The 27,565-nt window shown below is 59.4% G+C and overlaps 1 protein-coding gene across 6 annotated transcripts; it reads left to right on the top strand.

Moving 5' to 3' along the window:
• Nucleotides 1-64: 64 nt before the first annotated feature.
• GMEB2 (glucocorticoid modulatory element binding protein 2) lies at nt 65-26,780 on the top strand. 6 transcript variants are annotated; one of them, XM_047746134.1, is made up of 10 exons: nt 65-180; nt 5,872-6,059; nt 14,362-14,459; nt 14,984-15,111; nt 19,370-19,473; nt 21,628-21,785; nt 22,169-22,240; nt 22,504-22,641; nt 22,903-23,025; nt 23,980-26,780. In XM_047746134.1, exons 2-10 carry the CDS (start codon nt 5,929-5,931, stop codon nt 24,636-24,638), a joined length of 1,611 nt encoding a protein of 536 aa, XP_047602090.1. In that variant the 5' UTR covers nt 65-180; nt 5,872-5,928; the 3' UTR covers nt 24,639-26,780. The 6 variants fall into 6 exon arrangements, with proteins under 6 accessions (XP_047602090.1, XP_047602091.1, XP_047602093.1 ...); XM_047746135.1 differs by lacking the exon at nt 65-180 and adding an exon at nt 1,331-1,810; XM_047746137.1 differs by lacking the exon at nt 65-180 and adding an exon at nt 2,080-2,385.
• The last annotated feature ends 785 nt before the right edge of the window (nt 26,781-27,565 follow it).

The raw sequence follows: 27,565 nt of genomic DNA, 5'->3' as shown, positions 1-27,565 counted from the left end.
TGCGCGGCCCCGCCGCCTGCGTCACTAGGAAGCGCGCGCCCGGGCTGCCGCCGCCGCCGCCGCCGCCGCCGCCGAATCCCCAACAAGGAGCGGACCCCGCGGCCGCCGCCGCCGCCTCCCGCCTGACGCCGTCGCCGCCGCCCGCCCGCCGGCGCCCGCGCAGGCCCGGCCGCGGCCCAGGTAAGCGCCCGCGGCCCCCCCGCGGCGAGGCCTCTCGCTCCGCCGCGCGCCGCCGTCCAGTCAGGGGTCCCTGCGGAGCGTCAGGACGTTACGGCGGGGGGAGGGGAGCGGGGGAGGGGCGGCGGCGCGCGGCGGGCGTCACGGGCGTCACGGGCCCGCGTCAGGCGGCGTCGGCGGCGGCGTCCGCCTCCATCTTGCCGGAAGGCGGCGGAGGGCGCGCGGCTGGGGGCGGTGGGGATGGCCCTCGGGCTAGTCGCGGACCGCGGCCGTGTGGGGCCCGTGTGGACGCCCCCGCTCTCCCCCCGCCCGTGGGAGCCCCATCTACGCGGCCCCCTCCCCCCCGCCCGTCGGAGCCCCGTCCACGCGGATCCCGCTCTCCCCCTGCCCGTGGGAGCCCCGTCCACGATGCCCCCTCCCCCCCCGCCCGTGGGAGCCCCGTCCACGCGGCCCCCTCCCCCGCGCCCGTGGGAGCCCCGAGCAGGCCTCTTCGGGGGGCCCGCGGATGCAGCGGCATTGGCAGGACTGCGTAGGCGGGGCCCCGGGCCCCGGCCTGCTTAGGGACTTGGGTCGGCTGCTCGGTCGGCTCGGCGGACTTCCCCGCGGAAGCAGAGCCCCCGCCGCCGCTTTCCGTGCATGCGTGGGCGAGTGTGCGGCGGGGATCGCGCGGGGCGTCCTTCCGCTCGGCCGCTCCGCCCTCAGCTCTTGGGAGCGCAGCGTGGAGCCCGAAGGCCTGCACCTTCCAGCGCCTTGTAGGGTGGATGCCGGGCGTCGGCAGCCAGAGGTGCTGTGCGGGGCTTCCCGCTCCCCGGGCCGTGCCTAGAGCCCTCGTCCGAGCGGAGTCCGTTAGCGTCTGCCCCGTGTGCGGCCTGTCCCCCGAGTACGCTGTCCCCAGGCGCTGGTCCGTCGGCCACTGCCATGTGCTCCTGGGCCCTCCAGCGCGCGCGCGGCGGTTTCCATGGCGCGGCCGCCCACGGGAGCGCGGAGCTCGCCTGGGGACGTCGAGGCTGGGGACGCCGAGGCTGGCTGCTCCCGGCGTGCGCGTTGCGTGGAGCGGCGCTTGCACTTGGGGCCTGCGAGCGAGCCGCCGCGGCGTCCGTGCCCCCGGCGGCGCACCCCGGGCAGAGTCGGTGCTTCGCAGGCGGCTCTGAATGCGGGGGCCCCTGGGAGGGCGAGGGAGTCGGGGGCGCGAACCCCCGCGGGAGGTGTTGGCGTGAGTCCGAGCTTGTAAACCGCGTTCAGATCCGAGGCTCGACATCACAGTCCGTTTCAGGCTCGGGCTGAGAACGGAGGCCACTGGCCGGCGCTCTCTGAGCCCGAGGCCTCGGGCGGGCGGCTGGGCCCGGGGCGCGGACCGTGTGCCTGGGAGGGCAGCTGCAGCCCAGACTGTCCCCCAGACGCAGGAAGGACTGGTGGGGTCGCCTCAGGCGGCAAGAGAAGCTGGGAATCTGGACCTTTTTTATGTGAATCCTGTGAACTTTGACGAAGTTGGCAACTGATTAAAAAGTTCTGAAATCCTGAGAGGATCCAAGAAATGGTGCCCGTGGGCCACTGCGCACGCGACGGCTGTGTTCTTAGCCGCGTTTTTATCGAAGGAGACACGCGCGGTCTTGCAGGAGGCTTGGAAAGCCAGGTCTGAATCCAGTGCTGACCACACGTCAGCATCATTGTCCTGTTTCCCACATCTGTGCTCAAGAATGATTTTTTTTTTAAAGATTTTATTTATTTATTTGACAGACAGAGGTCACAAGTAGGCAGAGAGGCAGGCAGAGAGAGAGAGAGGGAAGCAGGCTCCCCGCTGAGCAGAGAGCCCGATGCGGGACTCGATCCCAGGACCCTGAGATCATGACCTGAGCCGAAGGCAGCGGCTTAACCCACTGAGCCACCCAGGCGCCCCTCAAGAATGATGTTTTAAAAATACCAATATTTTATTTACCTTAAGATTACTTGGGGTTTGATTCACACTGGTCAGGAACGCAAGCTCTGGGGGGAGACCGGGGCTTCTGTGTCCGTCGGCCCCAAGCCGGGGGCCACAAAGATCTCCCGGGCCCGCTGGGGAATGCGGTTCTGGCGGCAGGGGGATGAGGAGTGCTCGCTGTGGGGCGTGTTCTGTATGTCCTCATGCCAGGGACCAAACTATTCTGTGTGGTAACTTCTGGGTGTGTTGTGAAACTTAGCACGGTTGGCATTGCAGGGGCCGGAACTCAGATTTGTGCTCTGCAGAGCTTTGAAATTTGGGGGGACTACAGCCGCGAGTGGGGGGCCTCCCTGCTTTGGGCCACGTCTGGTTGAAGTATGATGCGGCCCTGTTGAGTGGGGCCCACCCACTGAAAGTAGAGGTCCCTTCCTGGTGAGGCGGCCAAACCTGGAGAAGTCAGCACCAAAGCTCAGTGTTATTTCAAGCACAATTTTACTTATTTTTTTTTTTTAAGATTTTATTTATTTATTTGAAAGACAGAGATCACAAGCAGGCAGAGAGACAGGAGAGAAAGGGAAGCAGGCTCCCCGCTGAGCAGAGAGCCCGATGTGGGGCTCGATCCCAGGACTCTGGTATTGTGACCTGAGCCGAAGGCAGAGGCTCTAACCCACTGAGCCACCCAGGCGCCCCACAATTTTACTTATTTAAAAGAGTTTATTTTTTGACTGCTTTCCATACTTTCTGGGGGCCTCAAACTCAAAATCCTAAGATGGAGAGTTGTGTGTTCCACTGGTGGAGCTGGCCAGGCGCCCCTTAATTGCCATTTTGAAGCAGACTTTTATGCATGTTTGTTTAAAGGGCTTGGTTTCAAAGCTTAGACCTAGAACACAAAAGCTATATTTTAGAAATGGGCAGGAAATCTGTGCGTGTCTGTGAATTCATTGTTGCAGCTTTTCTGGTTAAAGGCGGCTGAAGACAGTTGTCAGATCCCTGGAGGTCCTGCCCCAGGACCGTGTGGCCCAGGACGTGGTCTCCCGCCATCAGCATCTCCCTGCCACGACGGTGCACATCTGACAGAGGACGAGCCTACGCATGTCACAGCAACCATACGTCTGTGGTTTACATTCTGTGGGGTTTTGACAAATGTATGGTGTCAAATAGCCACCATTGCAGCAGCCTCCAGTGTCCTATCACCGTCCTAAAGCCCCCTGTGCCTGCCTCTTCATGCCGCTCCCTCTCTGGCCTCTGGTGACCAGTCCTCTTCTCCCCGGGCCCACAGTCAGCCTCACAGATGGGCGGCGTTCACTTAGCAAGCTGCGGTTAAGGTTCCTGCGTGTCTTTTTCAGTCTTTAGAGCCCACTTATTTTTGTCCCTGAACGATATTCCATCGTGTGGAAACTTTGAAGGACTCGGTCCTTTCCAGTGGGCTCAGAACAGCACTCCACAGTTGGGGTGGGGCAGGGAAGCGGCCCCAGGGCCCTCCGCACCGGCCGGACTCCTGGCGGACGTGGCTGGTCTGTCTGCTTTGGAAACTACCAGATAGATTAGGACTGTTGCTTGCAGGCTGTTGTGTAAAGACGTAAGAGGAAAACGGTTTTGTGTGCATTTACACAGATACTCACCACTGTGGCTGCTCTTGGTTCGTCCCTGATGTCACAGGTCTCCTGCGGTCCTCTCCTTTCTGTCAGAATAATACCCCTTTGGAGCAGGTCTCCCTGTGACCAGTCCTTTGACTTTTCCTTCACCTGAAAATGTCTTTGTTCTGCCTTTATTCCTGTAGGGACTGTTCAGTCCTGTAGAATGCTGGGCAGGCAGCTCTCCCCCTTCAGCATGAACCTGCTGTCCCTGCCCTCCGGCCCGCCACTGTCTGGCCATGGCTCTGGGTCCTATGGAGGGGGTTCTCCAGCCCGTGGTTGGTTCCGTTTGGCTGGCTGCTTTCAAAATGCTTTTCCTTTTGTCTCTGGTTTTCAGCGGTTTGGTCATGATCTGGGCATGGGGTTTTCAAGGTTGTTCTGTCTGAGGTTTGCTGCACTTCTTGGGTCTGTAAGTTTTAACCTTTCACTAAATTTGGGAAGCGGTCAGCTATGATTTCTTAAAAAAAAAAATGTTGTCAGCTTCACACTTCTTTGCTTCCGGGACTCAAGTGATACAATGTCCAATTTTTACATTTTTCTACATTCCCTAAGCTCTGTTCATTTTGGTTTTGACCCGTTTTTCTGTTTGGCGTGGATAATTTGTGCTGACCGTTCATTTCCTTATGTACCGCCACCTTCTCCCATCTCCATTCAGATAGGGAGCCCATCCAGAGAGTTTTTTATTTCTGTTACAACTTTTTCTTTTTCTTTATTTAAGATTGTATTTATTTATTTGACAGAGACAGAGATCACAAGTAGGCAGAGAGGGGGGGGAAGCAGGCTCCCTCCCAAGCAGAGAGCCCGATGCAGGGCTTGATCCCAGGACCCTGAGATCACGACCTGAGCCGAAGGCAGAGGCTTAACCCGCTGAGCTGCCCAGGTCCACTGTAACTTTTTCTGTTTCATTCTCAGATCTCCTTTTGGCTATAAGTCCTGTCCCTGTGTTGAGACATTTTATCTCTCCACTTGTTTCAAGAGTATCTGTCTTCCTCCCTGAAGCCTGGTACACCAGCTGCTTTCAGGTCTCTGACGATTCATTTCAGAGTGGGCTTTTCTTGATAATTTTTTCTCTTAAGAACTAGCCAGACTTTCCTGCTTTTTATGTCTAAAGATTTTGGATTGTCTTCTGGATGCTTTGAGTATCGTGTTTGTGAGGCTCTGGGTCTTCTTTAAATCTCAGAATGTAGACATTTCTGTTGGAGCGGGAAGGCAGCCGGGTTAGGTTCAGGCTGAAGCTTTGAGCTCCTCCTGTGGGCACGGTCCTGACATGAGCTCCGTCTCTAGAGCCGCCGCGGTGCTCTTTGAAACTGACCTGTAGGGTTAGTTCTCCAAACCTTTGGTTTGCTGTTTAGGGTCAGACCTCCACACAGATGGTTGTAGGGTGACCCAGGCACCCCTTCCATACCTCCTTCCTCTGCACAGTCTCCCACATACTCTCTGGGCCCAGGGTCCCCGTCCTCTGTTTAGAAACCTGTGGCTTTGGTGTGTCCTCTGTGCTGTGACACCCCCGCATTGGGTCTCCCTTGGGCGAGTGTTAGCACAGAAAGCAGTAGGACCCCCAGTCCCACTATATGCCTCTAGTCCCTCAGTTTTTGGTGACAGCTGGGCCACTACCATCACAGAGTTTTAGCAGGGACCAGGGCTTGCTAGAAGGCAGAGCCAGTAAAAAAAAAGAAAAGTAATAACAAAAGCAGGGCCTTTCCCCCTCTTTCGTCATGTGCGGGTTTCCCTTCCGTTTCTGTAAACCAGAGCCTGGACTTGTCCCCAGATGCTTACTGCGCACAGTTCTGGAATGCAGAATTCCTGAAGTGAGACCAGGGGACCTACCTGCAGAGGAGTCCGTTTGGATCCTGGTCTCCTGTCCTGTCCCCTGCTGTGTGACCACTGAGTTTTCAGGCCCCCGTGCAGCAGCCCTGTGTGTTCTGTTCAGGGGTTTTAGCTCTTACAAAGGCAAAGATGGGGGGACTGTGATTATTTCAAGTTCACCAGAACCAGCGCTGGAATAGTCCTTCTCTTGTTGTTTTCAAAAAGCAGCAGGCTTGGACTGAAGGCTGGGTCTTCCAGGCACAAGTGCTCAGAGCTCTGTTGTGCACAGCCTGAGACCACCTGAGACCCTGTGCCCTGCCTTGTGATTTCCTGTAGGACTTGGGACCCTGGCAGAGTGACAGTCCTGGTTCCAGTGTCGTCTTCAGCTGAGCCATGGCAACCCCGGATGTGAGTGTCCACATGGAGGAGGTGGTGGTGGTCACAACGCCGGACAGCGCAGTGGACGGGAGCAGCGTGGAGGAGGTGAAGACTGTGCTGGTGACGACCAACCTGGCTCCCCACGGGTGAGACGGGGCCTCTGTCCTGGGAGGGCCACTCGGGCTCTGGTGGAGGTCCTGGCATCGCGTAAGGACTGGCGGGGAGGGGGGCCGTCAGGAGTTTCTTTTCCTTGAGTGTGCCTTTTTTTTTTTTTTAAGATTATTTATTTGAGAGAAAATGCACGAGCAGGGGAGGGGCAGAGGGAGAAGCAGACGGCCCATGGAGCAGGGAGCCCGATGTGGGGCTCCATCCGGGGACTCCAGGATCATGACCTGAGATGGAGGCCGACGCTTCCCTAACTGAGCCCCCCAGGCGCCCATTTTCCTTGAATGTTCTAAACTGGACTCGAGTGTCCGTGTCTGTAGAGAGTGTGAAGGAGCAATAGAAACGTCACGTCGGCCAGGGAGCAGAGAGAAGGCGCATGCTGTGTCTCTTCTCCCCGTCAGTGTGGTCCCGCGGTTCTCCTTTCTGGAAACACCTGGTGATTTCTCTTTCGATGAGATGGACAGTAGGACTGTTTTTCAAAGTGAAGCTGGGAGCTGTTTCTCCCTCGTCTCTTGTAATAAACGGGCATGTAGGCCGTCAGTCGGCAAGGCTGCCTGGGAGGCTCAGCTCGGTGAGGGTTCGACTCCTGTCTTCAGCTCAGGCCCTGATCTCAGGGTGGGGACGTCGAGCCCCGCATCGGGCTCACACTGGGTGTCGAGATTCTCCCCCCCCCCCGCTCTCAAAAAATTTTTAAAAATAAAAAATAAAAAGAATATTGGGTGGCAAAAAAGTCCACATGGGGCCTGATGGAACTGCCACTGCGTAGGGGCAGAATGGCTGACATAAAGGAGCAGGTCACCCTGGGCAGGGCGCTGGCGTCCCCTCGTGCTTCCTGTGATTTAGGGGGGGGGGCAGTCTTCCTGCCGCTCTCATCTTTGCTGTGTGTGGCACGTTCACACTGACCTCTGCATGTCCCTGCAGTGGGGGTGAGCTTTTGCCTTTTCCCGTCTGATAGAACTTCTGAGCGGGAGGTACTAGATCAGCCCCAAGCTCAGCTCCGGTCTGCACTGCTGGCCTAGGGGTCGCTTGGCTTTTCATTCCTCCGCACGGGTCCCTTGAGGCTGCTGTGCTCCTCCTCGGGCCTGGAGATGCTTCCTGCCTCGCCTCCTCCGCAGCCGTGCTGTCCTGCCCGCAGGACAGGACGGAGGAGGGCGTGGCTCCTGCCGAGCCCCTGGGTTCCCAGGGGACGACGCCAGAGCCTCCCATCCCCGCCAGTGGGCAGTGCCCGAGCCCCCCTCCGGGTTTGGGACTGACTGTGACTAACTCCTGGCTCTGGAGCTGGCACTCCCGATGGCGCCCTGGACACTGTGAGGAGCCCCCAGCAGCCATTCTGGCTGGCCTGCTCCCGTCCCGATCACACCAGCCTCGAGGTACCCACCCCCCCGCAGGGCGGGGAGGGACTCTTGGGTGTGTCCAGCTCCACACTGGCGTCCTCTCAGTGGCACCCGCTGCCGTGGGCTGACAGGATTTGGAGCGGCCAGTGTAAGTGTGTCTGGGGTGGTGTCCTCGGGCCGTGGGACCCCTCCAACAGCGTGTGTCTTCATCAGCTCCGCTGCCGCACCGAGTACCCCAGACGGGACGGCTGACGGCAAAGACACTGACCTGCTCGCGGAGCTGGCGGCTGGGAAGTCTGGGACCAGCCTCACCGTGCCCTCACCTGGTGGGCAGAGAGGTCCCTCTCTCTCGCCCTTCTCATAAGGTCGCAGTCCTGATGACCTCATTTAACCTGAATTACCTCCTGAAGGCCCTCTCTCCACACTGGGGAGTCCCGTTGGGGTCGGGGCCTCACCAGATGAATTTGGGGGAACACAGTTCAACCCAGTTCATGCTTCCACCCTCTCCTGGAGGGCCACTGTCTGCTGTCAGTGTTCAGGGGGCTGGGCTGGGGGTGGGAGGGGTCCCATTGTCCAGGACACTTGGGTTCTCTCCGTGCCCCTCTCCTCCCCTCTCAGGGCAGGGCCTGCCCCATACTTGGGGGCGGGGGAGGCCCCTTTCTCCTCCCAGGGTGTTGTGCCAGGAGAGGCTGGCACAGTGTCAGGGAGGGGCTTTCCCGGCCTCAGCCGTGTCCTCCCCTGCTTGTCCCTCACCCTTGCTTCCAGAGGCAGCTGATGCCCAAGCCTCTGGGTGTGGAGCGTGTCTTCTCACCTGTATTTGCCATGTGACTGTGAAGTTTACAACAGGCTCTTAAAAATTGAAAGTGACAATTTATTATTATTACTATTTTAAAACATTTTATTTTTTGAGAGAGAGACAGTGAGAGAGAGAGTGTGAACGAGGAGAAGGTCAGCGGGAGAAGCAGACTCCCCGTGGAGCTGGGAGCACGATGTGGGACTCGATCCCGGGACTCCAGGATCATGACCTGAGCTCAAGGCAGTCGCTTAACCAACTGAGCCACCCAGGTGCCCGGAAGTAACAATTTATTATAACAAAATGCGTGGCAGAAACTGGGAAATACTGATGAGCAAAAATTAAAGCAGGTTGTGTAACTGCCACCCAGAGACAGCCGCAGCTGGCGCCCTGGAGCGGCCCTCCCAGGCCCTGTTCGCGTGCGAACACGCACGAGTCTGTCTTCTCTCAGCCTTTTTGTTGTTCAGTGCTGTGCACACAGAGAGAGCGGTGTTTCCAGCCCCCCAGAACCGCCACATGCTCCCTTGCAGCCCCGCAGATGAGATGGATCCCACTGTAAGGGCCACTTTTTGTTCTGGTTTGGTTTCCTCGTACTCAGTGATCTCCACTTTTCCACACTGACATGTTTTCAACTCTTCTCCTACTCTGTTTGCGTTCATCGTGGGCTCCTTGAGGTGGGCCCCTCTCTTGCTTGGGGAGGCTGGCTGCCGTGGACAGTGCCCGACGATTCTCAGGAGCCCTTTGGCTAGGCCTGGCCCGAAAACCTGCAGTTTGAACAGAGGACCATCTAGCCGGTCCTTGACTTGGTCTTTATCCTGAGGCCATTTCTTACTTTGAAATCTGTTGCCAGGTGGGAAATTGGAGATGTGAAGCAGCTGGACCCCCGTGTTCCGTTAAATTCTGCATCTGCAAGATGACTGTCTCCCTTTTTCACACACCGTTGTCTGCACTCCAGGAAGCTGGCTGTCGCTTTCTGCTCTCCCTGAGACTTTCCTTAGGAGCTTCGCACTCAAGTCCCTCAGGGCTTTTCCTCTTTGTGACTGTGGCTCACATTTTCCCAGTTTTTCCTCCGCCGTATGGTGCACGGTCCTTTTTCCAAGGCTGCTGCAGCCACTCCTGTCTTTGGCCTACCCCCGCTTACCATCTCTTTCTGCTTAGCTGCTTTCTCCCAGGATTTTGTGACAGCAGCCCACTCGTGGGACGGTGTCTTCGTTGGGTTTGCTGCACAGCGGCCCCAGGCTCAGGGAGCTACTACACTGTGAATTTGGCGCTTTGTGGGGCCAGGCTGGCCGGCCAGGCCGTGGTTCTAGCGTAGGCCTGTGCTGCTGGGCGCAGCTGGGTGACCCGGTGTGTCCTCACCAGCTGGGGTGGCTGAAGCTCTTTGCTTAGGACTGCTTCCTGGCTGGCTTCATGGTGGAGGGTTCTAGCAGCAGGCATGGGAGCCGCATCCCGTAGCCAGGAGCCAGGGCAGCAAAGCACGGCTGCCGGCTGGCCGCCGGGCCGGCTGCTAACAGAGGGAAGGAGAGGCTCCCTGTGCCATCTCCCTGGAAGGGGAGCCCCACGCCTTCAGCGGAGCCAGCTTTATCTTAAAGAGCCTAAAGTTACTTCTCTTCTTGTTCTGTGAGAAGTTTTACCTACTACTCTACTAGTTGGAAGCTGAGAGTCGCTCTTGCTGTTGTTTAAAAAAAGGGTGTGTAAAAAAAGCCGGTTCACTGCTTTGTGGGTGCTGATTTCTTTCTTTCTTTTTTTTTTTTTAATTATTTATTTATTTGACAGACCGAGGTCACAAGTAGGTAGAGAGGCAGGCAGAGAGAGGGGGAGAAGCAAGTTCCCCACTGAGCAGAGAGCCCGATGTGGGGCTCGATCCCAGGACTCTGAGATCATGACCCGAGCCAAAGGCAGAGGCTTAACCCACTGAGCCACCCAGGCACCCCTGGGTGCTGATTTCTGTTCTGGCTGGGAGTTGGGGGAGAGCTTGGGAGATTCCTCATTTGAGAAAGTCCGCTGAGCCTGCCTCCCATCATCGCTTTGCCATGGCGATGGGCACGCGTGGCCAAGGCTGGGAAGAAGAAAGCGTTTTGTAGGTAGCCAACAGCTCCTACCAGCACTTGCTTTAAGTAAAGTGGACATTTTTAAAAGGCAATTAACTGATTTCTGCTGAAAGCAGCGAGACAGGAAAACAGACCAAGACCTAGGGCAGACACAGAGCGCTGGGCAGGCACACAGGCACAGGCGGTCTGTCCCGTGTCTGCCTTCCTGGATGACCCTTTGGTCGCAGTGGGGTCACGGCTGGGTTTCCCCAGGGTGGTCCCCACGGAGGGCTTGCTGCGTATGTGCACACACCCCTTGGTGGGGCCGTGGTTGTGGCTGTCTTGGGTTGGCGCCTCCCTGTGTCCCACTCCTGACTCACTGTTCTTAGGGTCGGCCTGGTTCTCCTGTGTGAAGGGGCACGCTCCCTGTTTCATCATCGTCCTTTCCACTTCCCAGGTCTGGCTGGGAAAGACACTTGCCCTTTGCGTGTGTGCCCTCTCTGGAGAGCTGATGCTCTCGCTTGATTCTTCTTCATGGAGGAGTCGCTCCCAGTGGGGCCCAAAGACCAGACTCCAAGTTTGCGTTTCTTGTCAGCTTTCACTTCTGACCCGGCTGGAGGTGGACTAAGGCCTCGGAGACTTGGAGAGCGGGCCTTGCCTGGCACTGTCTGTGGTGCGGGGGACCACAGGAGCAGCTGTCAGCAAGCAGGGGAGGCCCCAGTGGAGGCGTGTTGCTCTTGGGCCGCACTGAGCTCCGTGTCCGTTCCGGTTCTCCAGGGAGCAGGTGGCATTAGATGTGCAGGAGAGAAGGAGGGCGCGGGTGAGAGGGTCTGAGCCTGTTGGAGGGAGGAGAGATGGGAGGATTTGGGTGTGAAGAGCCTCAGACCTGGCCTGCTCTGAGAGGCCTGGCCAGGCCCTGGGTGCGGACAGAGACCACGAGAGGACCCGTGCCTGGGATGGTTTGCTGGGTGAGTGAACGGCTGGCTGTTAGCCATTCCTGACTGTGCCTTTGTGTGTGACCAAACCTCTTCCCACAGAGACGTGCCTGCGTGGCCCTCAATGGCCAGGCGGGGGTACACCGCGGCATCCCATCCAGGCCTCAGACCTGCTTCCCCCACGGGGCTTTACAGGTGTGGGGATACGTCATCTGTTGGGTTAGTCCCTACAAGTGTGTGTCCAGGTCAGAGTGGTGCACACTGTCTGGCATTTCTGCCCCCTGCCTGCCAGGCCCGGAGATGTCTCCAGCTCGAGTGTGCTGGGTGTGGGTCCTGTCTCTGCCCTAGGTTTTGGTCTGTTTTCCTTAGGGCTGTCCTGTCGATCTCAGGGCTCCTTAGGTAACAGTAGAAATAAGCCGTCTTCCTTGTGCCGTACACCTTTCCCCCAGTTTTCTTTCTTAAAGTAATTGTTTATGGGGTTCCTCCCCATACGGGTAGTTCTTATTTTTATTTTATTATTTTATTTTCTTCGTTTTTGTCTGGCTACGGTATACTTTATTGATGGTACATGACGAGGTCGGGCTCCCCAAGTCCCTCCCCTTCCTCAGGGAGTCTGGGATAGGAACTGTTTGGAGGTCGGGAGAGTCTCAGTGCACGGGAGGCTGAGTGGGGTAGGGACCCCCAGAGCTGAGGGCCTCTCTCTTCCTCTTGCTGGCGCTGGTGGCCCAGGGGCTTTTACTCCTCGGAGGCCATGTGGACCATCACGTCCACTACTCGGTAGCTGTGGTCAAACCGACTGTCAGACCAGGAACGGAGCATGACAGTGGTCACTGAGAGCAGTGCCGACCCTGGCATTGGAGGTGGGAGAGTGGACGTCCCTGTTAGAGTTGCAGGAGCCAAGCTGGTCCTCCGTGGAGCCCAGGGTGCCCTCGAGGGGGCTGTCCCGTGCCTGCCTCACCACCTTCTTGACGTCATCGTGTTTGGCAGCTTTCTTCGGGTGGCTGGTCAGATCCACGGCGGACACGTTGGCGGTGGGGACACGGAGGCCGTGCCAGTGAGCTTCCCATTCAGCTAGCTCAGGGATGCCCTTGGCTGCAGCCTTGCTGGTGCCAGAAAAAGCAGGATGAGGTCCTGGCAGCTGCTCGGCCGTCACGCCACAGCTTCCCAGAGGGGCAGTGACGGCGCGCTGTGGCCACGAGTCCCTCCGTGGTGCTCAAGTTGTGTCGTGTGTGACCTTGAGCAGAGGGGCACGTGTTTGGTGGTGCAGGAGGCTTTGCTGGCAGTCTTGAGGGAGCCGTTGTATTTCTCACGGTTCGTGCCCGTCCCAAACACGGGGGCTTCAACGGGGTGGAGGTGGGGGGTCAGAGATGATGACCTTCTTGGCCCCACCTTCAAGCAAGCCCTAGCTTTCTCCGTGGTGGGGGAGACGCCAGTGGACTCCGTAACATTCTCAGCAGTGGCATCACCCCATCCGATGTTCGTGGGATCTCGCTCCTAGAAGAAGGGGCAGACTTTCCACTGACGACAGGTTTCCCATCCGGCCTTCCCTGTGCCACGGAATTTGCTGTGAGTGGAGCCCACTAGAGCACGCAGACTGTGTGGTCGAGGTCAACGGAAGGTCACTGGTGGCGACAGTATTCACTTTGCTGGAGCTACAGTCCGTGCTGGTGGCCAGGCATCCAGTACCGCCAAATGCGTTGACTCCGACCTTCACGGTCATGTCTCGGGGACAGGACAGGCACTGCCTCAGAAGATGCGACTGTCTCTCAAACGGGGAGGAGTGGCGAGCCCTATTTTTATTTTTTTAAGGGAAATTTGTCATCTCTTTTATTTCTGGGTTTTGTGTTATTTTTTGAGAGAGAGTGCCACCCTCATGCACAGGCCAGTGGGGGAGAGGGGCTGAGGGAGAGGGAGAGGGGTCTTCAAGTGGGCTCCCTGGTGAGCCTGGACCCGACACCGGGCCCGATCCTATGACCCCGAGATCACAACCTGCGCCGAAACCAAGAGTAGAACTTGACTAAGCTGCCCGGGGCCCTCTGTTTTGTTTTATTTAAGAAAACCTTTCACCACTTTGAAACCATTAAATTTGTTTTCTTTTTCCCTCCTTGTAACATTTTTCTGGTTTAGTTTTTACGTTTACATTTGACTTATATATGTAATTTATTTTGATGGGAGGTTAGGCCATGGGTGATTTTTTTCCACTTTCTATCATTTTATATTTTCTGATAGTTTTATCAGAAATATGAGATCAGTATAATAGAAATAAAAAACTTTATATATTTTTTTAAATTTTTTAAGTTTTAGAGCACATGCAAGCAAGTGAGCAGGATGGGGAGAGGGACAGAGGGAAGGAGAGAACCCCATGCAGGCTCCATGCTCTGTGCAGAGCCTGACACGGGGCTCGATCTCCCACCCTGAAATCATGACCTGAGCTGAAATTGAGTCAGAGGCTTTGCTGACTGAGCCACCCAGGTGCCCCAGAATTTAAAAAGACTTTATTAAAGAAGGAGGGGCGCCTGGGTGGCTTAGTGGGTTGAGCCTCTGCCTTTGGCTCAGGTCATGATCTCAGGGTCCTGGGATCAAGCCCCACATTGGGCTCTCTCCTCGGCAGGAAGCCTGATTTCCCCTCTCTCTCTGCCTGTCTCTCTGCCTACTCGTGATTTCTCGCTGTCAAATAAATAAATAAAATCTTAAAAAAATAAATAAAGAAGGAGGGGGTGCCTGGGGCCTAAGTCAGTGAAGTGTCTGCCTTCGGCTCAGGTCATGATCTCCGGGTCCTGGGATCAAGTCCCACATCGGGCTCCCTGCTCAGTGGGGAACCTGCTTCTCTCTCTGCCCCTCCGCCGTGCTTGTATGTGTGTCCCCTTTCTCTCTCTCTCTCTCTCTCTCTCTCAAATAATAAGTCATATCGTAAAGAAAAGAAAGAGGAGATTTAAAGTTCCCACGTAGGTGTCACTGTTTGCACAAACGTGTCCTGCTGGCTGCACATGTCAGGGGCCATGGGCACTGGAGATACTCAGGGAAACGCCTGCTGGGAGCAGCAGTGCAGTGACTGTCCCCACAAGGTCCCTGACCTGCACAGCCACTGCTGGGACTGTGGGCTGCATCGGGAGAGGGGGCGCACCAGCACTTGGGTGCGCCCGGCATGCTGTGTGAGCTGACGTCTCCTTCCCTCCCTCCCTCCCTCCCAGGGGCGAGCTGGCGGAGGACAGCATGGAGACAGAGAACGCTGCAGCGGCCGCGGCGGCTGCGTTCACAGCCTCCTCGCAGCTCAAGGAGGCCGTGTTAGGTAGGGAGCCTGCCCACTCTGTGCTCCTGCAGGATGGTCTTCCAGGCAAGGAGGGGCCACCCATGGGCTCATGCCCCAGGGTCCTCCCAGGTGGGGCCTGGCTGGAGTCTTCGGGGGCAGCTCAGCCTCTCCCTGTGGCGGGGCGGAAGCTCCATTGGTGGTTAGACCATCAGGGTGTGACTGTGGCTCATGGCCTCAGGACCCCTCACGTTAGTAAGAGCAAGCTTCTCTAGAATCATTTCAAGTAAAGCTTGATTCTGTTTCCTTAAGTGGTTCTTCTGTTGAACCCCCATTTAATGTGGTTATGGTCATTCTACTCTCCTAAAATTGATCATTGGGGTCTTACCTGAGCCTCTAACCTGGGACTGATGAGCAGTGCCCCCGCCCTGTCTTAGTCCTTCTTGGGTCTTGGTTTCCAGTTTCTGGTTGGTGGCTGTTATTTTGCGCTTTGGCAGAGAGTATCTTGGGAAGGTTGTAACTGGTTTTGTTTTTACCCTTTTCCTGTCCCCACACCTTGTGAGAAGTGAAGGTGGCTGAAGAGGAGGAGAGTCTGGAGGCTGAAATCGTGTACCCCATTACCTGCGGAGACAGCAGAGCCAACCTGATCTGGAGGAAGTTTGTGTGCCCGGGTATCAACGTCAAGTGTGTTCAGGTGGGACTCCCAGCTCGGTCACAGCCCAGACATGTGTGCCCGCTGCAGGGGAGGGGGGCCCTCGTGGCACAGCAACCTGGAGGCCAGCCGGGGGTGGGGGTGCGGATGCGGGGGTCGCATGTGCTTGGGAGAAGAGAGGAGAAAGGGGTGGGTCTTCTGGGACGGACAGGGTTGTTGCTGAGGCCCAGGAGAAGGCTCAGGAGGTACCAGTTCCTTGTTTCTGGAACGCGGCCGTGGGGAGGGGCTGGGGGCAGCCACAGTCAGCAAGCTGGGGGCTGCTTGTTGTGGTGGATTGAATGAGGGGTGTGCTTTGGAAAGACTCACTGAGTAGCCGTGAGTCAGGTGAATGGGAGAGGTGCTCTCTTTTCTGCCAAGGTAGATTAAGTACCCAGCCTCACTCTGTGCGGAAAGTAGCCAAAAATGCTGGTGAAGATACTTTCCTAAAACACTTTCTGGAAGCCTCCGCAAGCCAGCAAAAATGGTTGAAACAGTGAAGCTGACAGGCCGAGTAGAGGTGGGCTGTGGGGGAGACCAGGCACCACGTGCAGCCTGCAGGGCCTTTGCCTGCCCCCGGCTTGCTCAGCCCTGCAGGGCTGGAGGCCAGAAGGTGCAGCCCAGGGCTTCCTGAGCTGTGTGCTTGAGGGCAGGGGTTATCCCCTGGGGTGCTCTTACTTGTAGAGGTCTGTCCCCTCAGCGTCAGGGCAGACCACTAACAATGGGGCCCAGCCCCACTCTGTCCCCGTGGACAGGGAGCCTGCTGCCGCCCATCTGAGCACTGAGGGATGGGGGACCCTTTGGAGGACGACCCGTGGGGGAGCTATACGGTTGGTTCTGGTTGTAGGCGGCTCCTGGCTGGCAGTTCCCCCAGGAATCTGACCGGAGCACACGTCCTTTTTGGAGGAACTCCTCTTCATCACAGGTTTTGAGTGATGTTGGCAGACAGTTTCAGGGGAGAAGCAGCTCATTGTAAAGGAAGCAGAAGCACTGAACATGGGAGAGGACGGCCCAGAGACCACAGACAGCACAGGACTCACAGTGCTTCGGGCCTCGGGATTTTGAGAGGGAATATACAGTTCAGTTTATCTCAAGAAATAAGAGAGGGCTGACATGAAAAAAGCATAAACATATTTAGGAAAACAAACTAGGAATGAAAAATAGAATTAAAATAGAACCCTTAAGGGATAGGTTTTATCGCAGATCAGACCCAGTCGAGGAGATAGTTTGTGAACCGGAAGGTAGAAGTAAAGTTATCCAGACCACAACCCGCAGAAATGAAGAGGGCAGAGAGGCTCGAGAAAGGCTGATACATCAGTTGAGCTCTGGAAGAAGAGAAGAAGGATCGGAGGATGTTCATAATGGAGAGAAGATGACCGTGCACAGTTCAAGACACGCAGCAAATCCCAGACCGAATGAGGAGAGGGACCAGCCTCATGTCAAGCAGCCGTGGGAGGCAGCTCGAAGGGCTGGCGCCGCCCGGGGCAGTTTGACACTGCGATCATTGCCCGGTGTCTGGGTTACGACTCAGGTGAAGTCGGAGGCCACGGGGCTGTGTGTACCGCTGTGTGTTCCGTGGCGTTCGCATCAAGAAATAAAGCTCTCTTGTTGGCATGCCGGCTAGCAGACGTGCAGGGCTGAGGGGGCCTGGACTCCAGGACTGGCTGCTGAGAGCTGCTTGGGAGCAGGCTCTGTGCCTGTCCCACGTGGTGCTCATGGAGAGGGAAAGCACTCTGGAGGGGGAGCCGGGCAGGTGGCCCCTAACCAGGTGAAGACATGAGCGTCAGGACAGACCTCCGTCATGGGTCTCCTGATCAAATGGACGGGAAATCCGTGGCATTCCTGCCAGAAAGGCACAGCCTGACTCTTGTCCTGAGAAGATGCAGGGGACAGTCAACAAGACATTCACTTGTGTGCTTCAGAAGTTTCAAGGTCAGGGAGACAAGGGTGGACTGTTCAGGGAGCAGGTGTGCTGCGCCATCTGGGCTGGGTCCTGCCTTGGAGTCAGGTTGCCACAGAGGCTATTACTGGGCCACTGAGCAGCGCTGCCTGTTGCCTCTTGAGTGACAGCACACGTCAGGGCTGATTCCTGCTCTCGAGAGTGGTGCTTGTGTGGCAGAACCTTGCCCTCAGGAAATGGACTGCGGGTGCGGAGGACAGGGCCTGAGTCCTCTCGTGCGGAGCAGTCGGCAGGGAGGCAGGGAGAAGGGCCCCGGGCAGGCAGCTGGGCAGCCTGGGACTTTGTGCTAGTCTTCCACTCATTCTGCAAGTTCAAAATAATAGCAAATTAAGGGTGAGAAACAAAAGCAGGTTTACCGCAGACGGCGTCATAACGGAACCACACAGTGAGAGGCCGAGAGCAGACAGGTCCTTAGGAGCAGGGGTCCCGCCGGTGGCGGGGTTCCTGAAAGTGCCGTAGCGGCCGGAGGACGAGGGAGTGGGGTCCTGGGCTGAGAGAGAGGACTGCACGCAATGAAGCCCTCTTTCCAATCTAGGGGATGTGCGGACATTTCAGAAAAAACTGCATTGGCCATGAGCAAGTCCTCCCTGAAGGGCATTTGGGGAAGAAGTGCGTTTCAGGCAGAAGGAAAGTGATTCTGGATGGGAGTTTTTTGTTTTTTGTTTTTTTAAAGATCTTATTTATTTGATGGAGAGAGAGAGATGACAAGTAGGCAGAGAGGCAGGCAGAGAGAGAGGGAGGAGGAAGCAGGCTCCCCGCTGAGCAGAGAGCCCGATGCGGGACTCGATCCCAGGACCCTGAGATCATGACCTGAGCCGAAGGCAGAGACTTAACCCACTGAGCCACCCAGGCGCCCCTGGATGGGAGTTTTTAGGTCCAGGAGGTGTGCAGGTGTTCAGGAAGTGAAAACGTAGGGGTGAGCCCACAGCTCTGACAACACGTCTTAGGAAGACTCCTAGCCAGGTAAAACCTGTGGCCCCCGGCTGTGGGGTCACATAGCCCCGGATCCCCGACAGCCCAGGTAGGCACAGCACCCAGCCTGAGAAGGGAGTGGGACGTGCCAACTACTAAGAAAACTCTGGAACTCGATGAGCGGCGGTTGGCCCAGACAGCGGCAGGAAAGGAGTGGCAGCATGTGTAGACAGGACAGTGGAGTGAAGCATGAGGCGCGGGAGGGATGGATCCCTTGCGTGTAGCTGGGGTGGAGGGACCGCGGCCCCAACGGTGTTACAGGGGGTGGGGGAGAGAGGATGTCACACCCAGGGGAAGGGGGGATGATGTCATGCCTTGGAGGAGGGGCAGGGACAGTGTCCTGTCTGGTGGAGTGGGGGTGTCTGGCAGCGGCCAGATAGGTGCTCTGCCCCCGCTGCTTGGGCTCACAGCCTGTTTCCCTGACCGGCTAGACGAGGGGTCGAGAGGCTTCCCAGACTCAGTGAGAGAGTGTGTGGGTGCTCGGGACGTTAGAAAAAGGACTCCCATCAGCGGGTATCCCCAGGCTGCTTGCCCGGGCAGTGACCTGGGTCTGCTGGAGATCTGAGGACCCAGCGCTCTGTGCTCCCTGGCAGGCTGTGCTGGAGGACCCCAGCTGGACCTGAGCCCAGCCGGCAGGGCCTGGGGGAGGCGCCTCTCTCTCCTGCCTGCTTGTTCCCTAAGGAAATACAGTTTCATTTTGATTCTTCAGTTCCAGTAATTACTTAACACAACGGAATAGGGTATTTTAGCTTCTCGGGCCATCTGAGCTCCAACACGGGAGGACACCGGCCCCGAGCCCTGACATTGAAACAGACAAGTGTGCTTTGGTGCCCGAGATGTGTGCTGTGAGGGTGTTGGCAGGGTGGGGTGAAGGGGTTGGGTCACTGCTTAGCCCGCACGCGGTCTCATGTTGTTGTGACGTCATGCACGTGTATTACTAGCGGGGTAAGCCTTGTGGCAGTGGGTTGAGTCACATCTGGAGGGAGCGAGCCTGCCTTTCACGGCGGTGTGGTCCCCTCCGCTCCCCCGTCTCGGGGCACCATCTCTGTCTCTGGGCTCCCTCCCTGGGTTCGGGGGCAGTACAGGCCACAGACTGCCGGCAGCCGGAAGCCAGCCCTGGGGCACAGCGGCCATGGCTTGTGTTACGTGAATTATTCTTTTCCCTCCTTGACGATGCTGCTGGTCGGACCCGAGATGTCAGACCAAGAGCCAGTCTGCAGCTGTCGGCCGCCTCACACCCCTCTCACTGGCTGGGCTCTGGCCAGCGGTCAGGCAAGAGAGGGGGGTCACAGGGGCCGTCCCGCCCCAATTCTGCTGTGCTTCCCTCCACAGTATGACGAGCACGTGATCAGCCCGAAGGAGTTTGTGCACCTGGCCGGCAAGTCCACCCTGAAGGACTGGAAGAGGGCCATCCGCATGAACGGAATCATGCTCAGGTGGGTGTTGGTGTCTGGGGGCCGCGCCGGGCATCCTTCTGTTTGCTTTTGAGTTTCTAAGATGAGGCCCGTCCTAGACACAAGTGCTGATGGTGCTTGGGAAGGCTCCCGCTCATAACCCTGCTGGCTGTGGCCCCGTCAGATGGGCTGGCCTTGGAGGCCCTCGCTCGGCCTCCCTGTGCATCCCCGTGTTGGAGAGAGTGCTCCCACGCCTCCCGCTGCAGCCGCCGAACCCGGAGTGCGTGGCACAGGCTCAGGTCTTGAACCTGCAGTGTGTGTCCGTCTAGCCACCTGTCCCTTTCTGGCACGGCCTGTCCGCCTGGTGATGGTCCCGTCCAGACCATGCCTGTGTCCAGTGGCCGCACCTCCATCTCCTGGGCCTTCTCAGGCGGGTGGGTTTGCAGAGGGTCTAGTCCCGGTCCCTGACGCTCCCGGTAGTGCTGCCAGCGGGTGCTGGGTTGGCGCCCCGTCTCTGGCTGTTGGTATGCTCCAAGTGCGGTGTCCCCTTGCTCCTCACAGACCTCCTTTTCCCTTTGAGATTAATCGGGAATTTGTAGGAAGGTCTGGGCTGGCTCCCAGCTCCCACACAGACATCAAATCCCAGAAGAGAGTTGATCAGGGTTTGTGCCTAAGTCTCCGATGGTTGTGCCAGCGTCCCAAGGGGCCTGCCTCTCATTTGCATGGGCCAGTGTGAAGGCCAGTGTCTGCTCTGCTGGCCTCCCTATGTGTGTAACCTGTCCCCAGTGGCCTTCTGCCCCTTTTCCCATCACTTGTGAAACAAGTGGTGATGCCCCTTCTAAGATGGAGGACATCGATTCCTGATCTTCATGTTTTCACGTTCCTGCTTTTGTGGTGAGAGCTCACTCCCCTCCGATGACGCAGGGGCACCTCTCTCTGGCATCCAGGGCTCGCTCCACGGCCCCTCCTGCGTGCCAGGGCAGAGAGGGCTGCTGTCTGTGACGGTGTCTGGCGTGGCGAGACTGGGTCACTTTGCTGCTGAAGTGGGGGCTCTCCTTTGTCCTCCATGTGCTTATTCCTGGGAAAAGTAGCTCTGTGCTGTCCTTGGGTGTGGGTTTGCTGCCGGGGAACATTTGTGGGCCTTGGTGACACTGTCCCTGTGAAGCACGGTGTGGGGTGGCATGGGTGGACGCCCCAGCCAGACACCCAGCCGGCCTGCTAAACCTGCGCTCCTGGAGCGTGCCTGCTGCTTGGCGCCCTGAGGTCGGCCCTGTGCTCCCTCGTGCAGGGCTCAGGGCTCCTCTCTCAGCCCCACCCATGAGGTGGGCCCCTCGCTTTCTGGAAAGGGTCTTGGTGGCCCAGCTGTGAGAAGGCCACAGGCCGTTTCCTTGGACGAGCACTGCGGGGGAGGGGCACCATGGGTCCGCAGTGCGCCCCGAGGCTGGCGCAGGCACACTGTGCAGAGGCCCCGCGACATGGAGGCCACGTGTGGAGGGGGGTGAGTTGACACGTCCAGACATAAAGCCAGGCCCTCCAGAGGGGCCTTAGTGAAGGGCCTCCCTGGGAAGCCTGTCCCCGGCAGGTGGAGGACGTCCTGTGCCCTCCTGCGAGAGCAGAGAATGGGGTGCAGAGCAAGAAGCCAGCACCATCCTGCTTTTCCCCTGCACACAGAGGGCCCAGCTGCTCCGGGAGGGTTTTCTGTCCCCCTCTGCCTCACAGTCAGTGTGGGGGTGTCCTCAGCACTCCTGTCAGCCGTGGGCCCCTCCCCCCAGGGCCAGCCGGCAGCAGAGTACCCCGGAGGCCTGAGTGACCATGAGCAGCATCTCTGGGATGACTGCCTGCCAGGACCTTCGTCTCTCCTGCTGGGCGCCAGCCACTGCAGTCCTGGTCCTCACACACTTCCTGCTTATGCTCTCAGCAGGAAGTCTGCTTCCTGGCCCTCGCTGGCACAGAGCGCTGGCTGGGGTCATCGGAGAGGCCCATCTGCAGCCTCCGTGGCGTCCACCTCCCGCCCGGTGGTAGCCACTCTGCAGCCACTGCCTGTCCTGGGACCTGCCCCCAGGCCAGCCCCTCCCTTGTTAGCAGGATCTGAGGACACTAGAGTGGGGTGATGGGAGGGGAGCAAAGCACCCCGGGCACCGGCCGTGCCCACCAGTGCCTGGGTGTGTTCTCCGTCTCGGGTCTCCTTTGCCACAGGAAGATCATGGACTCTGGGGAGCTGGACTTCTACCAGCACGACAAGGTCTGCTCCAACACCTGCCGCAGCACCAAGATCGACCTCTCGGGCGCCCGTGTGTCCCTGAGCAGCCCCACCTCCGCCGAGTACATTCCACTCACTCCCGCCACGGCTGACGGTATGTGCAGCCCGGCCTCCGCTCCGGCACGGCCGCCTCCTTCCTCGCTGAGGGAGCCTGGCCGAGTGGCCGTTTGCATCCACCATGCGCTGGGGAGCTTGTAAGTGCCGCGAGAGGAGCGTGATGTTGGGGATTGTCGAGCTGGCAGTGGGGCCGCGGAGACACAGTTTTTTCTCCTCTGTGTGTTTGAAGACGCCTGTGATTAAGTCCAAGAGCGGATGCTCCGCGGAAGCAAGTACATCCTTTGGTTGCGCTGGCACCCGTGTTTGTGGGCCTTGCGGAAGGTGGTGCAGAGTTGAGGTTCAGAGCTCGAGAGTGGGTGTTGGGTCGGGAGGGTTGCTCGCTAGCTGTAGAGGCTCACGGTGGCTGTGTCTGGGTTGCAGTGAACGGGTCTCCCGCTACCATCACCATAGAGACCTGTGAGGATCCCAGTGACTGGACCACGGCCATTGGAGGTACAGGTCCTTCTGAGTGGGCTCCTTGTGGGCGGGCGGCGGGGGATGTGCCGGGCGGCCCTGGGAGAGGTGCGGGCGGGCCCAAGGGGCCTCCTGAAGGAAATGCCAGTGCAGAGGGTGGAGCTGTGCCTGGGCCCCCGTCTGGACCTATGTGCGCTGGACCCCGGGCCCCCAGCAGCCCTCTGCCCCTGCCTGTGGCAAGAAGCCTGCCGCGCCTGCTCTGTGGGTTCTTCCTGCTCTCTGAGCCTCTCCGCCCCCCACAGATGACACGTTCTCCTTCTGGCGAGGGCTCAAGGACGCGGGTCTGCTGGACGAAGTCATACAGGAGTTTCATCAGGAACTGATGGAGACCATGAAAGGCCTGCAGCAGCGGGTCCAGGACCCCCCCCTACAGCTCCGAGGTGAGGGGCTCAGCGTCTTTCTGGCATCGGTGGGCACCACCCGCTGGGCTCCCTCCTGCTCTGGGAAGGGGCAGGGGTGCTGGGGTGCTCTGTCCCGCCCTGCCACACCCCTGGGATGAAGCCGAGTTGTAGGCGCAGGACCCAGCTGTGCCGTGGCTGAGTAGAGGTGGCCGGAGAGGGCCGCGCAGGGGCCACATGCGTCCCAGGCTCTGGCCGTGTGTCCGGGGGAGCCCGTTCTCAGTGTGCGCTCGCCCCTTTAAGATGCCGTCCTGCTGAACAACATCGTGCAGAGCTTCGGCCTGCTGGACCTGGTGAAGAAGGTGCTGGCGAGCCACAAGTGCCAGATGGACCGCTCGCGGGAGCAGTACGCCCGGGACCTGGCAGGTGCGTTGGGGCAGGGCCTGCCTGTGGCTGCACACCCACTTGGCTGTCCCTGCTCGCAGCCCTGTGGGACAGCTGCTCCGAGGGAGCACTGGGGCAGAGTCTGGACTCGGGGAGGGCCAGGGGAGCTCTGCGCTGTCACGCAGGGAAGCAGGGAAGCCGAGACGTGGGGCCTGCGTGTGGCACCGCCCCGGCCACTGTGTGCAGGAGAAAAGTGGGAGAGGGGACCAGCAGCCAGCATGGCTCCCACGGTCCCCTTTTCTCTCCGGGCGGCCCCTCGGCGTCTGGACGCGCTGGGCCGTGTGCAGCCGGCCCCTGTGTGTGTGGGTCCTCCCTCCCTTTTATCTCAGCGTATCACGACCGCACTTGCCCTGCGGAGGTGAGGAGGAGCGGAAAGTAGGAATGGGGAAGGTGCGTCCTCTTGCTTGGCAGCTGGGAGGCCACCTGGGAGACGGCATTTCTGCTTCCTCGGAGGGGCGGTCCCCACAGGCCCTCAGACAGTATCCCTGTGGGAGACGGGGTGGCACAGGGACAGAACATCAGTGCCCGGTCAGCACAGGCCCTGTGTCAGGGGGTGTGTGGTCTGATGCTCTCTGTCCCCTCCTCGGGTCCGCACTGGTACTTGGTGCCCCCCCATCACCCTGTCCCTGCAGTGATGCTGTCCTCCCTCCTCGTCCCCCTCATTCCCGCAGTGATGCTCTGCCCCCTGCCTCCGTCCCTGCATCTAACCCCTGGCCCCTGTGGTGAACTCTGCCTCCCTCGGTCCCCTCAGTGACCTCTGCCCCCTGTCCCTGCAGAGACCTCTGCCCCCCCAGTCCCCGTGGTGACCTCTGTCTCCCTCGGTCCCTGCGGAGACCTCTGCCCACCCCCGTCCCCGCAGTGATCTCTGCCCCCCCATCCCTGCGGAAACCTCTGCACCCACTGGTCCCCGTGGTGACCACTGCCCGTCTCCCACAGCCCTGGAGCAGCAGTGTGACGAGCACCGCCGTCGGGCCAAGGAGCTCAAGCACAAGTCCCAGCACCTCAGCAACGTGCTCATGACGCTGACCCCCGTGTCCCTGCCGCCCCCCACAAAGCGGCCCCGGCTGGCTCGAGCCACATCCGGGCCGGCGGCCGTTGCCTCGCAGGTGCTCAGTCAGTCTGCCCAGATCGCCCTCAGCCCCGGCGTGCCTGTGTCCCAGCTGGCCGGCGTGCCGCTCGGCAAAGTGGTGTCCGCGCTGCCCTCCCCTGTGCTGGGCAAGGCGCCCCCCCAGGCCGCTCCTGCCAGCTCCCCTGCCTCTCCGCTGCTGGGGGGGTACACGGTGCTGGCCTCGTCGGGCACCGCCTTCCCCGGCGCGGTGGAGATCCACCCGGACGCATCGAGCCTCACGGTCTTGAGCACGGCCGCCATGCAGGACGGCAGCACCGTGGTCAAGGTGGTGAGCCCCCTGCAGCTGCTCACCTTGCCGGGCCTGGGCCCCACCCTGCAGAACGTGGCCCAGGTGTCACCTGGGGGCAGCACCATCGTGACAGTGCCCACAGGGGCCGTCGAGAGCGCCGTGGCCGCCTCGGGGCCCGAGGAGCATACGGCCACCATTGAGGTGGCCGCCATGGCAGAGGGCCACGAGCACAAGTAGACACTGTTGGAAGGCGAGGCCCCTCAGGGGCACAGGGTCGGCCGCCTCTCCTCAGGCCGTGGCCGGGCAGGAGCGCGGCCCCGGCACCCCGCGGGTGACGTGGGGCTGAACCAAAGAGAGGAAACACCAAAACCGATGAGGAGGAAAAGGGATCGCGAACGACAGACCTGTGCGGCCAGCCTCGCTCTCGCACTTCCTCCCCCTTCTTTCTTAGGAAATACATTTTTCCATCCATTGCTTATTGACACCGTCTAGATGTTGGGCCTGATCAGGAGCCAGGTAGAGAGATGAGGAGGCAGAGCCGGGGAGCGGGGCTCAGACCCCGTGGTGCAAGGGGCCTCTCGGGGGCCTGAGCCAGCTGGGGGAGGGGGTGTCACTAACACATGTCTTGGGAACCGTCCCCAAGTGTGGAAACCCATGGATCCTATGGATTTGGTTTCTTCCCACAGTTTTCTGTAGGTTTAGTGTGGCCTGGCACCCTGTCCTCCTGTCTCCGAACAGGCCTCGGTGCTGGGCTGGGGTTCCTGGGCACCCGGGTGGGTTGGAGGGAACCCCTCTGGCACCCGCCTGAGCAGGGGGCCACAGAGCCCCAGCAGCAGGGTTTGCCGTCTGCCCACCTCCCTCCACCCCGGCAGGGGCTCGAGGGGCCCCCCCGGGGGCTGTTGCACAAGCACTGGGGGTGTTTTTAAGTGAATTGTTTCGTAGGCTTCTAGGAAGAGGCAGATTTATAGCCTTTTCAGCCCAAGCAATGCTGAGTGCCTGGCTCCCAGAATTCGCTCTGGGTTCCAGGGTGCTTTCCACAAGCAGCTGTTGGGATGGCCCACGGGGGACTGTATGTGCTGGTGGTTCCCGCTGCTCCAGCCGTGAGCACGTGGCACCAGCAGACCGCCCAGGGAGAGTGATGGTACGTGTGCCCCTGGGGCTTCGGCCCCAAGGGCTGGGAGTGTGGACAGAACCAGACAGGAACTGAGGACAATGGCCTGGGCCAAGGGTGCTCCTGCCCCCCGGGGCTCGTGACTCCTGTGCTCAGCCTGTTGATGCGCCACCATGACAGCCTTAGCGCCCCTCCCCCCAAATCCCCACGGCCCCTGCCTGGGGGTGGAGATGCACCTGCTGGCTGACGCTGCTGCCTGGGGCCTTCGTCTGCGCCTGCGCCAGGGCCAGTCGTGGTGGGGGCTGGGATGCTCACTGGCAGGGCCATGTGTGGGCCATCGGCAGGTGTGATTTTGTAAGCAGGAGGGAGAGTGGGCAAGGGTCCCCTGAAGGCCTGGGGCCGTCTCCGGCAGGGCCCCAAGGCCCGTCTGAGCCCTTGAGAGGCAGGTCCCCTTAGACCCGCCAGTTCCGTTGCCTGCTGAACACCCTTCTCGGGGAGAGGGGGAGGGGGCTCCGAGGACAAGCTGCCACCCCACTGTGCTTTGAAGGGAACTGGGCTCTGTGCGTCCTTCCATCCCTCAGGTGCCCCAAACCTACCGGAGCGGGCCTCGCCCCCCCCAAGTCAAGCCACTGAGGTGGTCTTTTTCTGTTTTCTTTCTGTTGCCTACTTGTTTGCTGTTGTCATGGGTCAGCTGGTTTCAGCATGATGTTTACTTGCTGGTATATGTCCTCAACCTCACCGAGTCCTGATGCTGTTGGGCCCGCGACCCCCGGGGTGAGCCCCGCCTGGCCTGGCCTGTCCATCTGCACCAGCTCAGACCATAGGAGAAATCACGTGGCCGATAAAACTGGGTCTTGGTGGTGGTTGCGGCCCCCTTTGAAGCCGCTGCCCTGCCCTCAGACCGCAGGGGTGTGGGAGGGAGGTGCGCCTCGGGGCCATAGAAGCAGAAGCCACAGCTTCCGAAGTAACCATGAGGGCAGCCCCTCCCTCCTCCCACCCGGGCTGGGGGCAGACACCTGTGCCTGGAGGGGCCCTGAGAGGGGAAGGGTTTCTGGAGCTCTATCCCTGCCGCCCCCCCTTTCCGGGCGCCTCAGGGCAGGACCACGGGTGGCTTCTGGGGAGCAGGACTGGATTGGTTTTTTCTCTGGGTGCCAAGCACCAGATTGGGGCAGCCTGGTGAGGGAAGCATCCGGGTTCTACTTTGTATGTTGTTTTGCAAGTATCTGCTTGGTACTTTGATTTACAGTAAAGACATTTTTCATAATGTGTCTGAGTCTTTTGATAAAAGCCAGTGGAGGGGGCAGGCTCATGTGGGGCTGTGCCCTGCACATGGCGCTCACACCCCGCCGCCTGCTCTGAGGGGTCAGGGCCCCAAAGCCCATCCTCTGTCCCTCAGGCCAGAGCTGTTTGCTCATCAGCACCAGGCGGACTTCCTCACATCCCCCCCAGCAGCGTTCCGGGAGTCAAGGGGTATGATGATGCCCTAGACTGGGGGCCACGGCCAGCGGACTGGGTACGTTTCCTCGCCTACAAACGTGGTCCGGTTTATCTCATCCCCTGGCCGCACTCGAACTGCCCACGAGCAGGAGTCTCGGGGCCCCACCTGCGAGGGCTTCCCCAGGTAGGAATGCAGGGCCGCAGTGCTGAAGCGGAAGGGTGCCCCCCCCTCCGCCCTTTTCACATGGGGGAGGTTGAGCCGCCTGCCAGGAGACCGTCAGAGCCAGGCTGTGATTCGGGCTCCCTGCCCTGGTTGGGAGCTGCAGCCAGGACGAGGAGAAGCAGAGGCATCCCCCCTCCCCTGGGGCAGCTGGGGAGGTCTGGGGGAGACGGAAGGCCTGTGGGGGCTTCGCGGAAGTGGGGCACCTTCCGCAGTAGGGCTGAGGGGCCTGTTTGTGTCGTCCATCATCTTGGGCTCCACAGCCCTTTCTAGGAGTCCTTGCTAAAGAGGTTTTGAGAGCTCCCCACTCCTTTCAGGAGGAAACCAACCCCCCATACCAAGGGCTCATTCTTGGGGAGGTGTGTGGGGAGGGGTAGGGCCCTCTGTGGTGACCCC

The sequence above is a fragment of the Lutra lutra genome, chromosome 9 (genome assembly GCF_902655055.1).
Source record: "Lutra lutra chromosome 9, mLutLut1.2, whole genome shotgun sequence".
Classification (NCBI taxonomy): Eukaryota; Metazoa; Chordata; class Mammalia; order Carnivora; family Mustelidae; genus Lutra; species Lutra lutra.
Note: the sequence above shows the minus strand (reverse complement) of the source record. Positions and strands in the feature narration are given on the sequence as shown.